At 47.4% G+C, this 17,367-nt stretch overlaps 1 protein-coding gene across 1 annotated transcript in view; it reads right to left on the minus strand.

The window, feature by feature from the left end:
- Window positions 1-12,829, minus strand: part of znf385d (zinc finger protein 385D) — a gene marked incomplete at its 3' end in the record, with an annotated part of 62,006 nt that extends 49,177 nt beyond the window's left edge. Inside the window, exons 1-2 of the mRNA XM_084471933.1 lie at window positions 12,587-12,829; window positions 1,193-1,350 (exon numbers count right to left, since the gene is read on the minus strand). Of these exons, the coding sequence (XP_084328059.1) occupies window positions 1,193-1,350; window positions 12,587-12,608 (180 nt within the window). The 5' untranslated portion in view covers window positions 12,609-12,829. The remainder of the gene's footprint in view (window positions 1-1,192; window positions 1,351-12,586) is intronic.
- Between the last annotated feature and the right edge of the window lie 4,538 nt (window positions 12,830-17,367).

Genomic DNA, 17,367 nt, shown 5'->3' on the forward strand with positions numbered 1-17,367 from the left:
GCATTCCTAAGTGCTCACTGGGAGAACGGCGCGGGGCCGTGTTAAAGGAGATCCCGCCTCGCCGGGCCTGCGGTCGATGCCGTGTTCTGGTCCGGACCAAAGCTGTGTAACCTGTGGTGTTCAATCCGGGGGTCATGATCCGTCGTTAGGGTGCAAGGGGGGGAACGAGGGGGGCCACAGGTGGACCGGCAGCAACTGGTCAACCTTCAGTTTGTTACCCTTGATCAGGGGGCGGGTTTGCAGATTGAATAGGGTCATACCGTATTGATGATCGATACACATGGAGGAATGTCATCTCACTTCTTGGGACTCATTTCGGACATGGTAATGAGAATGGATTGCTTATTTTACTGCACAGAATATTGAGTGGGTTCTGGGCCAAAAAGCATCTCCACAGGTGTGTCTCAGCAGGGAGGAGTTTGGGACTCACTGCCGTACTGCATCTTAATGTGGGAACTCTAACAAAGCATCCCATAATATGTTTCATTAGTCTTCCTCCTTTACTTTATGAAGAGTACACATATGGTTTACTGAGAAGCCATCTGTCTGACTAATTAGAAGAAGGCATGCTGGTGCTGTCAGCGGCAAAACGTACACGTACTGCATAGCGCGGACCGGGTTGGACTCAATGCTGCAATGGACAACAACAAGAATACAAGTGAGACTCCTCACAGCCACGGAAGAGTCCTCTCCGAGGACAACGCGATAACCTCTGACTGAATGAGCCCGTTCATCCGGCTCTCACAGGGCGACCCCAGCAGGTAGCGTTGCTCAGCACTTAAGACTCTCGATCTCTCTGCAAACACTGCCTATGTTTCACCCACTTCAATGGGAGCGGGCGTCGCGACCGCAGGGGCATCGGACTTAATGCATTTTTTATCTCTGTCATCCATTAGCAGAACCATTAGTAGTGTTTGGTTATTCATACAAATCTAAATAACACCGCAGTGCATTGGAGTGTTATTATTACCGTAACTATCGTCCATTTTTAATGGCATAACAACTCCGATTTATATTCAACTTTGAACTGTTTAACTCCATTTCTAACTCTGTTTTGAACTCGGCCCGTGTTTAACTCACTGCATTGCAATGAGTTTCTTATGCATCTGCACACTGATGTGCACATAAGGATACGTGTGTGTGTATGTGTGTGTGTGTGGGGGCGGGGGGGGGGGGGGTGTGTGTGACTCACCGTGCTGAAGCCGGGGAAGAGGCTGGCGGCGGCAGCGGAGGCGGAGGCAGAGCTCATGGGAAAGGGGAGGAACTGCTTGAGCCCCCCCAGTGAGGGCTGGATCATGGGGTGGGAGGGTCGCATCAGCGCTGGCAGGAGACCGCTCTGACATGCGCTACCTGAAGCACACAGAGACACACACACACACACACACACGTTAGCTTCAAGAACATCTCTGTACTTTAACTGTGTTTGATGACCATTGTCACTCAGAGGACGCTCACAGTGACTTACAGCGACGGGAGAACCAAACCCTAGTTACCACTTGTAGACGTGGTTACGTAACCTCTGATTGGCTGACAAGTCAACCTGCTGATTAAGCGTTGATGCGACACACCACCTATCCCTGCTGATTGAACCTGATTGGAGGGGCGTTCCCATGGGAGCCGGCAGCCCTACATCCCCAGAATGAGAACAACCTGAAGGTGTCTTGCAAAGGCAGGGTCATCGGGTTTGGTTCCTTTCAGCTGGAGCCGGTTATGGGCGCCTCGCTCAAGGACGCATACTGGTTTGGCTGCGGACATCGGGGATTGATCCCAGTACCTTTTATCATCCAGTGCCAGCTATGTTAATAAATAAAGACAGAATAGCCGCCACAACTTACGGACATACTGGTCTTGAAACAGCAACAACAAGATATGCAGCTTCTAGCCACAAATGGTCAGAGGAAACCTCCAGACAGCCAGTGGGAATACAGGATGTATATATATATATATATATATATATATATATATATATACAGTATACAGTGGTGGTGGGTCAATAGAGGGTGCTAGGGCGCCGCCCCTCCGTGAAATATTCACTTGAATATATCTGCCAACTATGATGAATAAACCATTAAAAATATTAAATAAATCAACAAAAATACATAGCGTTTATCCTCGTTTAATTGATATAGACCGTACTTGCCTGGCCAGCAACCATTTAAATGTGTCTGAACGTCAATTCTTTGGGCCAGGCTAGGCTTGTTATTGGTAAATCGAAATTAAGCCCTCCTTCAAGTCAGGGGCGCCGGCCACGATAAGTCTACGCGAGCTCGCAAACCTTTTGCTGTCCATCAAGCAGAGACAGCTTTTCATTGGCGCATGAAAATTCCACCTCAGGTCGCAATTTGTGTGTGCCCCAGACTAATGGTGTTGTTTTTCATATTTGTTTATTACCACATGATTGGACAATTCAGCGAATCAATCAAATAGGCTACCTCCCTCAGCAGCATTCGCGCAACGCAACTTCATGCATATAAGAGATAGATCGCTAACTAGCAGAGTTGTAAAAGCATTTTCCACCCATTTCAGTGGAATTGGACTCCCCAAGCAATGTTATACTTAAAAGGAGCAAGTAAGTTACATATTAATTTAGTCTTTCGGGCTGTAGCATATAAACAAAATAAAGCAACTGTCCCATATTTCTAACTGCATTTGAAATAGACATTGAGACTCACAAAAAATGGACGCTATAGGACAGTGATCATGATTTGCCTCAATATCATAATAACAACAATGGGTAAGCTTGTAAACTTGTCCAGGCCCTACAAGTCAGGATGTAGGCTATGAATCTGAATGAATAGTAGGTAATAGGTAACAGGTGGCGATCCCCAAAATGCACCAGAATACAGGAAATGAAATCTACCAAATTAATTTTTTTTTGGGGGGGGGGAACCCCAGACTATTACTGCGCCCCACCAACAATTTTTATCACCAGCCACCACTGTACATATATACACACACATATATATATATATATATATATATATATTTATGGTGTTCTCTAGAGTAATGATGTTTTACAAAACTGAGCGAGCAGACACTCGTAAAGTCTCCTGGACTGAACGTCCTGCTCTTGTCATAACAAATAAAATCACTTGTCTGGATTGCTATATTGTGTACGTATGCAATTTAATGACTAAATCATGACTTGTGTGAATCAAAACAAGGCACAAAAAAGAGAAAACAAATGCCACAGCTGACTAATCCCATCAGCAGAATGGAAATATGGAGTGTTTTCTATCCCCACAAGATGTTTGACTGCTTGTTGCAAATTTGTATATTTTATCAATCCGTGGCCATGTAATGGAAAGGGACTGCAGCCCCTTGTTTGTCATGCGGTGGTGGTGGTGGATGTGTGCTGCTGTCCCCATCCCAACCAGAGACAGATGTCTCCACCCTTTGCATGTGTACCCTGTATACACAGAGGGGAAGGCCCGCTCAGGGATAGCGGGGGAAGGAAAGACATTGGAGCCCAGAGTAGAGGCTTGACAATGACAATATGGAATGACATGACAAGGAAGTGTGCGTGGAACCTTACAGCGGACTGAATTAAATATAGATGGGAAGACTATTGAGTTTGGAGTTGTCCTCGTATGGTTCCTGTATTACAGTGTACTGTGATGACAGTATGTATTACAATATTGTATGTAGAATATGTACCGCATTTATTACAGGTACAGTATTTGTAGTGGTTAGTATGAATCATATGTAGAGTATGTAATGTATTTATCTATTTATCAGTATATGTTTTTTATGTATTACAGTATATGTACTGTATGTACATATACTGTAATAGAGTACTGTAAGAGAGTATATGTACCATCAAATAAACTGTATGTACTGTATGCATAACAGTATTATGTACTTTATGTATTACAGTATAATCACGATTGTACGTTTTACATCATCTGTATTTAATGTATAAATGTACAAATATGTATAAATGAAATGTATGTATAGAAATCCAAATGCTGGAAAATGTTACAAAGGGAAATGTGCATACTATCCCATAAATAGTTTGATAACATTCACGTATTTTTAGAACTTTATTTCCTTTTTTTTAAGAATTATTGGATTGGTGTACCGGGATATTGGGGAAACATCCACACGGCTTTTAAAGATGGGTCCGTACTTAAACAAGTTAAAACTGATCAAGGCAGAAGTCCTCAAGGAACTTTGAGAGCTCCACCACTTACATTTCTCCAGCTCCATTAGTAATCCATGCGGAAATGCCTGCGAGTGTTATTGGTTAACGACAATTGATTGACTGGTGCGAGACAGCACCAAATGCGATGTAGAAAATGTTGAATGTTGTATGCAGCACCTTTTAATGACCTCTGCTGTGATGGTGGTCTGGAGTAATGGACTCACACTAAACATCTAGCAGACGCTCGAGAAGGAAATACATAATTTTGCTGGCTTTTGTTGAAAAACGCTTGGCCCGACCATTTTAAGAACCTCCTGTTTTGTAGTTTTGCAATGGAAATAAAAGTTGTTTGGATTGCGGTGAAAACTTTTCCTCGGAGAAGACACTTAGCTGTGATTAAAATTGCCACCTTGTGTGTTTCCCTGTTCCAGTGACGTTTTAATATTTAGTTTGTCTTGTCCAAACAAGTGCTCTTTCACATTAAAAGCATCGGTGAAGATGTGCTGCTGCACCTCGGATGATTCAGAGACAAGAAGGGGGGCTCCGCTATGCATCGCTCTAGTTGAAACAAAAAGTAAATAGTTCACTTTTATTGTCGTATGAGAACACCACGCCAGAAAAACATGCTTTATAAACGCACAAATTGGAAACAGCACACGGTTGGCTTTAAACATGGGAGATTAAATTAAAAATAGGGAAAAAATAGAGAACTATCGCCGTCTTCGAAAACATTAAGAATTACAAGTCATTTCGCAAACCTGTAATGAGAACCAGAGGGACATTTTTCTTTTTTTCTCTCGCTGCATATTTAACAAGCGAGCAACTCTGGGCCAGCAGGAACCTAAAGCTGGGCTAAATATGGTATTAAATCGTCGTTGTGAGACATATAAATATGTTTTTTTTTCCTTCCCTTGGCAGCGGTAAAGACCAGATAACGAAAAACACAAAATGTCATAAAAAAAAATGGACCCCAAAAACTACACATATATATATCCCCACATATATCCCCACATGGGAGCCGGTGATGTGGGGTGGGGGCGGGGGGGGGGGCTCATATATATATATATCCATTCTTCTGGCTTCCCTTTCTCTCAAATATATCTCTCTCGGTTCTCTCTCTTTCTAGCTCTCTATCCCGTTCCCTTCCCCTCTCTACATCCATCTCCCTGCGTCAACTGCCTCCACTCTCCCTCATTTTTCATCATCCCTCTCTCCCCATCCATCCATCTTTCTCTCTCTGTCATCTCTCCCCATCCCCCTTTCCCCTCCCTTTCCAGCCCTCCCCCTCTCTCCATGTCTCTCTCGCCATCCATCTCCCTCCCCCCTCCCAAGAGAGATGGGAGCTCTCCCTCTTCCTCTGCCCTTTCTCCATCCGTCCAGCTCTCTCCCCCTCACTCTCTCCCTCTCCCGCTCTCATTCCCCCTCCTCTCTCTGTCTCTCTCTGTCTCTCTCTCTGTCAGCCGCAGAGCGACCATCTGTTGGAAAAAGCAGCGCCACGGCGGCGTCTCCCGGCGAGGCGCTGCCGCCGTTTCGCCCCGAGGAGAACATGTCCTCCAGGTGTCGAACCGTCACACGCCAAGGGCTCAACATGCCGCGTGACGTCACGCCACAGGAGCACGGGGCCGGGCCAAGCCCCTCCCCCGGCCTGCATCCACCCCCCTGTGTCATCCAACCGAAGGACCCGGGCCAGTTCTTTTTAAAGACGTCAGGCCGGCAGGGGGAGAGGGGAAGTGTGTGGGGGGGGGGGGAGAGATTAGCGCCGTGCGTCGGGGGTGACGGATAGCGTGGAGCTAGATGTTCCGTGCTCGGTAATGCGGAGCGGTTTCAAGCGGGCTGGAAAGCGTTTTGAACGCCGGTCTGATGGATGGGGGACGTGGCTGCGGTTTGGGCGTTTTTCGAATCTTGCCCCAGGAATGTATTTTTGGTGTTATAACTGTTGGACCTGCGTCAATGGCACCAGGCCGCCCGTACCCCTGCCTTCACCTCACGCCATGGAGACAGGCACTTCTCGAGTCCTTCGTTAAAAGTGGGCCCTGGGGCTCCGTGCAGGGGCCCTTTGAACTGACACGATTTCGAAATAAAGGTGATTTATCTCGTGTTACACTGGCTGCGATCACTCAGAGAACATGTCCCCCGGACATGCCCGAACACAGGGGAACATTCCAGCATGTCGCCCGAAAATGGGCCCCTCACAAAAAAACGTAATCAGTTGAAAGTTGGTCCCTGGCTTCTAACCTGATCTTTTCAGAAATCAGCCGCTAGCTTTAGTACTATCCTGTCCAAAAATCCCCCCTGGTATTGAACCTTCTTTCATTAATAATAGGCACCTGGCTCCTAACCGTAGGGCCTCAGGGTAAGCCAGACATCCGACCAGATATCATAGCGATGTCATAACGACCATCGCGGCTACAGTAACATTCAGAAGGGCTGATAAGATGGGCGTCCACGATCACAAGCCTGCTCAATAATAGACCAACTGAATGAACTCCGTGCAGAAACACGCTGAACTCGGAGCACTGGAATCCATGAAGTCATTAGGCAGCAAGCCGAGAGCCAGACAGATATTCCCTTTCTCTCTAACCCGAACCAGAAGGGTCAATAGGTCAGAGGGGGTTGAAGCCTGTCCCCGGGGGAGTTGTCCTTTCCCGCTTCGCTCTTGCTCTTAGTTTCTCAGAGCACACTTCAGAAGTTGGGATAATTGATTCTTAAGCGACTGCAGATACCAAGGCAGTAAACAAATCAATATCGCATCTGGGGAAATTTGGCTTTGATATTTTCTGAAACTCACTTGTCAATGTCAATATTCACAAATGTTTTACACATTAGCCCTTCAAATTGTAAAAAATATATAATATTCTGTTATTTTTATGTGCTAGCTATTTCAAACGAGGAAGACATTTTGATCTCTAATCTAGATCAAATAGTTTGACTACGAAAACGACTGATATGAATTTCAAGGTGGAGTGCGTTGTGTCAGTACAACATCAGTGTTCACAATAAACGACCAAAACACTGGAGGGCGGTGCTTTAAAGAGGGCCAGGCAGACTCCCGGCTGATGAAAGGAGGTTTGGTCTGCAGCAGCGAGCCGCGGAGAGGAGCGCTCCCAACAGGAGGGGAGACGTGTATGGCCCAGAGGCATGCGGCGTCTGAGGTTTTCAACCAGCGTTTTCTGGCACACGTTTTCCTTATCAACGTTATGGAGGCCGTTCCCTGCCCTTTGGGCAGCAAGACAAGATGTAAGTAAACCGTCAAATGTGGACCAAGTTGTAACATAAAAGCAAAGGGCAACAGACATAAGAGGTCCGTTATTGCTGGGAGATCGAAACACTTCTTGAAACAACTGGCCTTCCCTTCTGCTTACACGGCTCTGGATTCTGATTGAATGTGTGAACGTTGAATGTCACCTGGATTGGAAGAGGTGGGAGCTTTGCTTACACTTGTATTGTTTGTTTATAACGCAAAAACCTGCTGGTTTAGGAATGTCCCAGAAGTCTACAGAGAAGACTCTTTCATGGAAATAAGAGAATTCTCCTAATCCTGTTCCAAATCTAATTCAGTTGCAGCGCAATCATGTGACTTTTGGTAATTATCTTTCAATTGAAATGTCCCTCTCAAAACAACGAACCAGGGGGAGCAATAGAGTTGTAAATGATCCCTGGAACACGGTTACTAACACCTCTGGCAGCCGTTCCATATCGCTTTGTGTAAGTAACACTTAATGCTTCCCTACGCAAACATTTCTCAATAAGTCATGTATGTATGCATGTAACGACAAAGACAGCACACTCTCCCTGCATATTCTAGCCGTTTTCATGTCCTACTTTTATCCTTTTGACAAGAAAAAATATGTAAATATAGGCCGATATCAATTTCTTGGCTGAGACTCTTTTTTCTTTTACTTCTGCGGCGCTGCTTTGAGGACGAGAGAGAAACGGGCAGCGAGCGAGAGAGAGAGTAAAAGCCATGTTTGGAATGTGAATTATTAATCACTTTCCCCAGCTCTCTATGCACCACCAGCTCTCTTGCACCACCACCGTCACCCCCCCCCCCCCCCCCCCCCACCCAGCCCAGTCCTCAGATAAGATGTGTCCGGAAAGGCTGGGATCCTGAGCGGCTGGACGGACCGCCGGCTAGGGCGTATTGAAAACGGTAAAAAAAAAATGACATTTGAAGAAAATAACCCTTATGGTCGTCTCATCTCCCTGGGCAAATATAAATCCAATTATGTGATAAACTTGAGTTCAACGGAGGGGAAGAAAGAAGGCTATTTGGTATGCTGATGACAAGCCAGATGCACTTAAGGCGGACAGGTTTTGCACGGGGGGGGCTTTGGCTAATTGTGTTCGGTGACCCTCCGCTCGTACCGGGAGGAGAAGAAGGGGTTTAGAAATCACGTCGCTCCAGATAAAACACATCAAAATAAAAGCTGTTGAAAGGGTGTGTTTTGATTGTGTGACATGCATATATTTATAAAACCATTTCCAATTAATCTGTCAGAGAAGGGAGTATTTAAAGGGTATTTTTCTAATGCATCCAGAAAACGCTTGACACAATGCTTGGAGTTTGCCCCCCCACTCAACACACACACACACACACACACACACACACACGTGTGCACACACACTCCCACACGGCCGCGGGCACACACTCACACACACACGCAGGCATCCCTGTGCACACACACTTAAACTGCGTGGCCCTCGGTGCAATAATAAAAACAGCTGTGAAAATGATCCAAGCGCCCGGCTCCCGTTGGTCTGTAAAGTGAGGTTAACCAGGAACACCGCTGCTCTGCTCTGCCCCGAAGCACCGCGGGAACCCCCATCCGCAAGGACACACACATACACACTGCGACCTTCTCTCCATCTACACACGCACACGTAAACACATGCACGCGCACACACATACACGCAGTCTAAACACACACATGAACCTCCAACCCCCCTCCTCCCACCACCAACATGAAAACGAAATAAATAAATGTATTAAATACTAAACAGATAAATGTATGAATGAATAATTGAAATAATAATGGCTTGTTGTTAGGGCTGTGCGCTGTGGACTGTGTGTGTGTGTGTGTGTGTGTGTGTGTGTGTGTGTGTGTGTGTGTGTGTGTGTGTGTGTGTGTGTGTGTGTGCGTGCGTGCGTGTGTGTCCTTTCTGTGTTTTATCTACAACAGGAGGAGCATTCCATTACGGCCTTATTTATTTTTGATCTATTTTCAGCTGTTACATTACAACTCTGAGGAAGAGAGAGGGATGGGAGCCGGTGATTTGGGGTGGGGGCGGGGGGGGACGGGGGGCTCATCATTAACCTGTGTGCTCCTGTGATTTAATTGTGATTCAATTACATTTAAAAGGAAAAACGCTTTGAGTTTCCAGCAGTGGAGTTCGGTCTCACAGCAGTGTGTCCCTGTGTTGTTTCACCCATCCTGACCGTCCCCCCAAGCCCTCACCTTCCCTCCCTTCCAAATAATTCCGACCAAAATCACCGAAATAAAACCCCATGTGCTTTTTTCTTCTCTCTTTTCTTGTCACTGTTTCCTGTTTATTTCGGCGGTGAATGTCCTGTCTCTGGAAAATGTCTTCCTTTGCTAATCCTTTCCCTAACGCACAACTTCTGGTAAGAGAGAGGGGCAGTGAGGGGGGGGGGGGGAGGGGGGGTAGGAACGTACGCCCGAAATATTCCGCTCCCCGAGTCCGTTGTGATTACCGCCGGAGTGCGCGGCGGCGTGGTGGCGTGCACACTCATCGTTTCCTCCTCCGCTGTGAGAAGCGTGCGCTTCACAGCGGCAGTCTGGCTGCTGGGAGAGCGGCCCGCACCACCAAGACTCGGCTGCTTTTTCCTTCCAGAAGCTCCGGGAACACTCACACCTGAGGGGAGCCACCCAACACCAGCTCTACCTCCAACATCACAACCTCCTCCACCACAACCACAACCCTCACCACCACAACCTCCTCCTCCTCCGTCACAACAACCTCCTCCACCACCACCATCACCACCACCTCCTCCTTCCTCTACCACCACAACCACCACAGCCACAACCTCCACCAGCCTGCATCTTATGGCTTGTTTAATTCAGTTAGATATCGCTGTCTGTTCTGACACACACCTGTAGTGCACACGTATTTACACACACACACACGCAAAGAAATACACACTCAGATACACTACAGATGCCAGCACCCACATATTAAAATATTACAATCACATTCACACAGGCACGCACACACAGGGACACACACAAACAAGCACATGCAGACACAACGACACAGTCAGACACAACACACACACAGTCACGCAGGAGACACACATGTGCAGACACGACCATATACACACAAGCTTCAACTGGAGACTCACACACCAAGACAGACACACATGACAGACACACATGCAGAATGTGTCATTCAGAATGAATGACACACATTCAAACACACTGAGGCACACACACACACACACACACACACACACACACACACATACACACACACACACACACACACAAACACACACCTTAAAACACCCAGCGCTGAGAGAATCCTTATATGACAAGCCACCGGAGATCACATTAAGCCCAACCAACCATAGAAGAGACTTCTACATTCTACACGATCCAATCCCCTTCCTCGTCCTCCCCCCTCCTCTTCTCTCCTTCTCCTTCTCCTTCTCCTCCCCCAACCACCCCCCCACACTCCCCTCCGCTCCACTCCAGAGATCATGGTGTAATTATTCCTGTGATGTGACTGTAAGCCATCCATGTGAGGAGTGCGTTAAGAGCAGCCACTCACGCATTCAGTCCGCCTTAAGACGGCCCAAATGCACGACACAACCCCCCCCCCCCCCCCCCCGCCACCCCCTTGTCTCCTCTCCATCAGACTTAGGGGAGAAGCTCTCTCTCCTCTCCGCCTTTTCTGTCTCTTTCTGTTCCAACTGTGAATCTCTCTCGCGGCCTCTCTGTCGCTCTCTCTGTCTCTCTCTCTGTCTCTCTCCCTTTCTACCTCTCTCTCCCTCCCTTACTGTCTCCCATCTCCCCCCCTTCTCACTCTCTCTCTCGCTGTCTTTCTCCCTCCCTCTGTGAGTGGTCTGTTCTTTTCTTTTCTATCTATTCACAGACATTTTCAGAGTGCCTTTTCTTTCCTCTCACTTGACCTACCTTTCTGAATTCTGCTACACTTAAGCCCCTCCCCCCCTCCATATACATTTTTGTGTTTGTATATCTCTCTGCATCCATCATCTGGAGTTCTGTAGATTAACTAGTGGTAGCCGGGTCACAGCCAGGGCTGACGCTGGTTAAATCTGAATCTCGGGAAATGGAATTGAGACTAATAGGAGCACAAGGTATGTTTTTTGTGTGTTTTTGTTGAATAAGTGTTGAGTGTTTTTGTGTACAGGATGTTTGTTGGGGTCAGTGTGTGGTGTGTGTGTATGCTGGTGAGTAAACGTATGTGTGCCTGTGTTAGTGTACACATGTGTGTTGATATGTGTGTGTGTGTGTGTGTGTGTGTGTGTGTTTGTGCATTTTTTTAAGAGTGTGCATAATGTGTGTGGTGGTATGTGTGTGCATGCGTCATGTGTGTGCATGCGTCGGCGTGCGACAATTTGCTTGTTGCGCAGTATGTCTGTGTTGTGTGTAGGTTAATGTGTGTGTCATCACCTTTTTAGATCCACTCAGTATGTGTGTGTGTGTGTGTGTGTGTGTGTGTGTGTGTGTGTGTGTGTGTGTGTGTTTGTATGTGTGTCAACCTTAAAAGCAAACTGTCCATCAGCGAGTGCCTGGCAGAAGCAACACACGCACAAACAACTCACAACGTCCACATAGAGCAAAGGCCATCTGACCGCGCATTCATGATGACACATGAATAACTAGACAGCGTGCATGTAGAAAACACACGCACACACATAAACACAAACATACACAAACACACATATATCAATATAAACACAAATACACTGATAGAATTGCACATACACAGACATTAAAACACACACACACACACACACACGCGTAAGCACACAGGCACGCACACACACACAAATAAACACACAATTTCACACACACAGAACAGGATTGTTTTGGAGTAATAGAAAACCCAGTCTCTCATGCATTTTCACTTCTCAGTAAAGAGCAATAACACGGACATAGACACAAAACCATGTTTTAACAAATAAACATTCATTCAAAAAATGTAATATACATGTGCATCAATATGTATATATATTTACATACATACTAAAATAAAAAATACTTACAAACATAAATACATGATTAAAAACGAGAAACCTCTTTACCGTCAACGATATATATTTCCCCCATACATATCAAATAAACACAATCTCTCCGCTCTGAGAGGAGAGGAGACTGAATGAACATTCACAGCTCCACATGTAAACCAGTCGGCTCCGGAGCGGTGCGGACCGGAGCTCCAGAGGCAGCGACTCACCGAAGAACATGCTTCCCTCCATGGCTGCTCACGCATGGGGCTGAGAGTCTCCTCGCCGGCCCCCCGCTCTCTCTGTCACTGAGTCCGGAGCCCGCTGCCTGGGCATGCCTCATGTACTCCCAGGGGATCTGTGTGTGTGTGTGTGTGTGTGTGTGTGTGCGTGTCGCTGATGTGCACGCGAGTGTGTGTGTGTGTGTGTGTGTGAGTGCGTGCGTGTGGGTTCAATCCGAGAGCGCTGTCGACTGTGGTGTGCACTCTCCGCTCAGCGCAGTAGTCTGAGCACCTCTGTAGCGACTCCTGCCTTAGACGCTCTCGCTCTCTCTCTCTCTCTCACTGCTCCGAATCGCTCTCTGGCTGTGTGTGTGTGTCTCTCTTTCCCTGAGCTCTGTGTGTGTGTGTGTGTGTGTCTCTCTCTCTCTCCCAGAGCTCTGTGTGTGTGTCTCTCTCTCTCTCGCTCTCTCTCTCTCTCCCTGAGCTGTGTGTGTGTGTGTGTGTGTGTGTCTCTCTCTCTGTGGCTCAATCTTTCTGCCTCACCCTCCCTCTAGAGAGACACCCCCCCCCCAACCTCCCTCTCTCTCTCTCCGCTGTGTGTGTGTGTATGTGTGTATGTCTTAGTATGTGTGTGTGTCTCTCTCTCTCTCCGGCCCAATCTCTCCACCTCACTCACTCTCTCTGGATAACTTCCCCCCCCCCCCCCCGCCCCCGCCCTCTCTCTCTGAACACACAGACATTCTCCCTCTCTCTATCACTCTCTCTCCTTCTCTCTCTCTCTCTCGTCTTCTCTCTCGATCTCCAGTGCCACTGTTTCTCTTTCTACACACACACGCACGCACACTCTCCTGATCCATTTATTCATCTATCTCGCTCTCTCTCTCTACACATATTATTTCTCTCTCGCCCCTGCTCTACTTGTTTTACACCACTCGTTCCCTTCATACTCTTCTTGCCCCCACCTCTGTCTTTCGCTGTTCTTCATTTCCCTGAGGTCTTTTTTTCCTCTCTCTCTCTAGCTCTTTCTTTCTCTCATTCTCTCTCTAGCTCTCTCTCTCTCTCTCACTCTCACCCTCTGTCCGTCCCTCTCCCTATCACTTTCATTCTCTGTAGGATACACAGCTTGCCTTCACTTAACCCCAATCTCCTAACTCACTCAGTCATGTTATTTATTAAACATTATTACCTAGATGTTTTCCTCTAATTAACAATATAACAAAACAACTGAAATTGTATTATAATAAAATGTGTTCAACAGTATAATAAGTGACATTATTGCAGTCCACTTAGTGTAGTTGTAGGGTGATATTTACTTTACTGAGTTCTCAGCCTGGGAAGCTGCAGAATCCTGGGGCCCCCGAGGGGCCCATGGTGGCCCTCACACACTCACTCATTCTGTAAGTCTGTTTAGTTTACTCTCTCTCTCTGTCTCTCTGGCTGTCTCTCTTCCCTTCTCTCGCTGTGTGTCTCCCTCCGCACAAACTGTCTGTGCCCCTTTGTCCATATATATATTTATATATATATATTTATATTTCTCTCTCTCTCTCTCTCTCTCTCTGTCTCAAGTCGTTTGTCTCTCTCCCAGGCGGGTGGGAGCAGACAGACTCTCCATCCTCAGGTGATCGGTTCAGGACTTTCTGCTTCCCTGTGATGCAACCCAAAAGCCTGGTTACTCTAATATGTACAGACACGCACCGTGCACACACACACACACAGAATGATGTTGCCTACTGCAACCAAGGCTGTGTGTGTGTGTGTGTGTGTGTGTGTGTGTGTGTGTGTGTGTGTGTGTGTGTGTGTGTGTGTGTACGATACGGTATGTGTGTGGCATGTGCCTATTCATCACAGGTGCTTGTTGTAACCTTTCAGAAAATGACAAGGTAATTCCAGTAAATATATTACAAAAACACTGGCTCACCAAACCTGCACATATATAAATACATGAGAGCGAGAGAGAGAGAGAGAGAAAAAAAAAGAGAGAGAGAAAGAGAGAGTGTGAGGGAAGGAGGGAAATAGAGAGAGTGAGAGAGAGAGTGAAGCAGAATGAGAGATTGAGAGCGAAAAAGAGCGTGCAAGAATGAGCGAGCGAGAGCGAGAGAGTGTGAGAGAGACAAGAGAGACAGAGCAAGAAAGAAGAAGATGTTTATATACTGCGACAGGGGATCACTAGTGGACAGTAGTTAATGATTCTGGATCCTCATTTGCAACATTGTGTGGCATCTAGAGCTTGATTGATTGGTTGATTACATTGGCATTCAGTGAGGACTTCTTTGAGTGTGTTTTAGTGTGTGTGTGTTTGTGTGTGTGCGTGATATTCCATTTGCTGCATCCCTGTATGGGCTTGTGTGAATACTGTGTGTCCTTCTGTTTTCTGAGTCTTGTATGTGTTTGTGCGATGGTGTCTGTATTGTTGCACTGATTGGATGTTTGGCTCGCATCGGCTGTGGTGTGCTACTCATCGATTGGCCGAGGCAGACACACCTGAAGGTCAGACACAATTGACCACCTCTAAGCCACGCGCATTTCTATTGACTACAGATGTGATTGTTTAGATCAGAGCTGGCACGCGTTCATGCACACAAACATCCAAAGACATGCACACACACCCACACACACACACACAGCAAAATGTTATCTTGATAGACCTCCAGCCATCTCTGGATAACATCAGAGGCGTCTCCTTGGGCAGGAGGACGTTTTGAACTGCTCCCCCCCTCTTCCCTCACTCCCAGCACCCCCCCCCCCCCCCACCCTACCCCCACCCCCTCTGCTAACCCCCAAATCCTCCACAGCAGCGGCCATCTTGAGCAGCACAGATGTCTTCAATTAATTCTCAATTCCCTGTTTTGCAACCTCTCGCTCAACCATCCCCCCCTCCCGTGCCCACTTCCAGTAAACGCATTAATTCTCTATCAGAAGAGGCAGCTTTCTCCCTCCCTCCCTCGCTCCCTGCCCATCGCTCCCTCTCTCCCTCCCCTCTCTCCCTCCCCTCTCTCCCTCGTTCGGAACGCCCGGCTGCGTTTCGTGTTTTTTAACCTTGACTCGCAGGTGACGCTGGCACGCTGCCGTGTGATTCATCAACGTAAGTAGCGGTTAAGCTCCGACCCCTGGTGTGGCCGTATGCGAGCGCGGGGCCATGAGCGACGCAGCGCGGCGGCGGCTTTATTCATCTCTCCCTGTCGCTTCTATGAAGCTTTTCATTAGTTACACCACTATCTGATCAACAGCCACATGCTACAATGTAATGTATCAGGAGGCATAGGGAGAGGGTCAAAGAGGGAGAGAGGGTCAAAGAGGGAGAGATGGTCATGGAGGGAGAGAGGGTCATGGAGGGAGAGAGGGTCATGGAGGGAGAGAGGGTCATGGAGGGAGAGAGGGTCATGGGGGAAGAGGGTCCTAGGAGAGAGATGGGGTGATGGAGAGAGGGTCATGGAGGGAGAGGGTCCTGGGGGAAGAGGGTCCTAGGCGGGAGAGAGGGTCCGTGAGGGAGAGAGGGTCATGGAGGGAGAGAGGGTCATGGAAGGGAAAGAGGGTCATGGAGGGAGAGGGTCCTGGAGGGAGAGAGGGTCATGGAGGGAGAGAGGGTCATGGAGGGAGAGAGGGTCATGGAGGGAGAGAGGGTCATGGAGGGAGAGAGGGTCATGGGAGGGAAAGAGGGTCATGGAGGGAGAGAGGGAGAAATATAGAGGGACAGAGAGAGACACAGGGATGGGAGCAAAAGGGGAAGAGAGAGACAGAGGGATGGAGACAGAGAGAAAGTGATGGACAGAAATTATTATTATTATCCAAAACAAATGGTATCCACAGACACTCTGTGAATACAACATTAAGAGAGAGAGAGACACAGAGAGAGGTACACAGCGAACAAGAGAGAAGATAAGAAGCTGACATAAAAAACTATAGGATGGGGTCGGGAGAAAGTGTTTGCATTTAAACAGAGATAAAGGAAGAGATCAGAAAGAAAAGAATGGCAAATGAAGAAGCAAGGGATTAAACAAAAAAAGACTTCACATAAACAGGAACAAAGGGAGCAGCACTGTACCGAACCCAGTGGATTCATCACATCAAACAAAAGCAAACAGTCTACAAGGAGCATGGGTCCCCCCGCTCCCAGTCCAACACCATCACACAGTAGTCTGTGCAGCTGCAGCACCGCATGCCTGCACCGCTACTCGGGATGCGGTCACATTAGAACAGCCATCAGCCCATGGAACGCCCCTCAGGCGGGCAGAGACATGCCCAGATAGGGGCTCCGTAGCCAGGCTCTCAGTTGGCCAAACATGGGCATTGACTGGATGTTCTCCGCTTGATAGAAAACACACACTGTGCTACCAAAGTTCTCCTTCTGGATGATTTCCCCAGTCCACTAGCACTGATCTAACTCCTTACACACATGTGATATATATACATACATATATACATGCGCCCAGACACACAAACATACAGGCATACTCGGATACATTAACACACACATGTGCGCACACACACACACACACACACACACACACACACACACACACACACACACACACACACACACACACACACACACACACACACACACACACACACACACACACAGTACAGTGACTCTGCAGTCAACTGTCTGTGTTTCTTCTCAGTACGACACAAAACACTTCATACTTTGTCAGAGTCTTGGACCTGCAGATATCAAGGGAAATCGGTCAAAAGTGGCCATAAATACTGGGAGGAACTTTTCGTCCTACTGCTTTTGGAGCAACAGCAAGTTATCAACATTCCTGCATCCTAAGATCCCTCGTAACTCAGTG

Source organism: Micromesistius poutassou, assembly GCF_964030765.1.
Source record: "Micromesistius poutassou genome assembly, chromosome: 8".
NCBI lineage: Eukaryota > Metazoa > Chordata > Actinopteri > Gadiformes > Gadidae > Micromesistius > Micromesistius poutassou.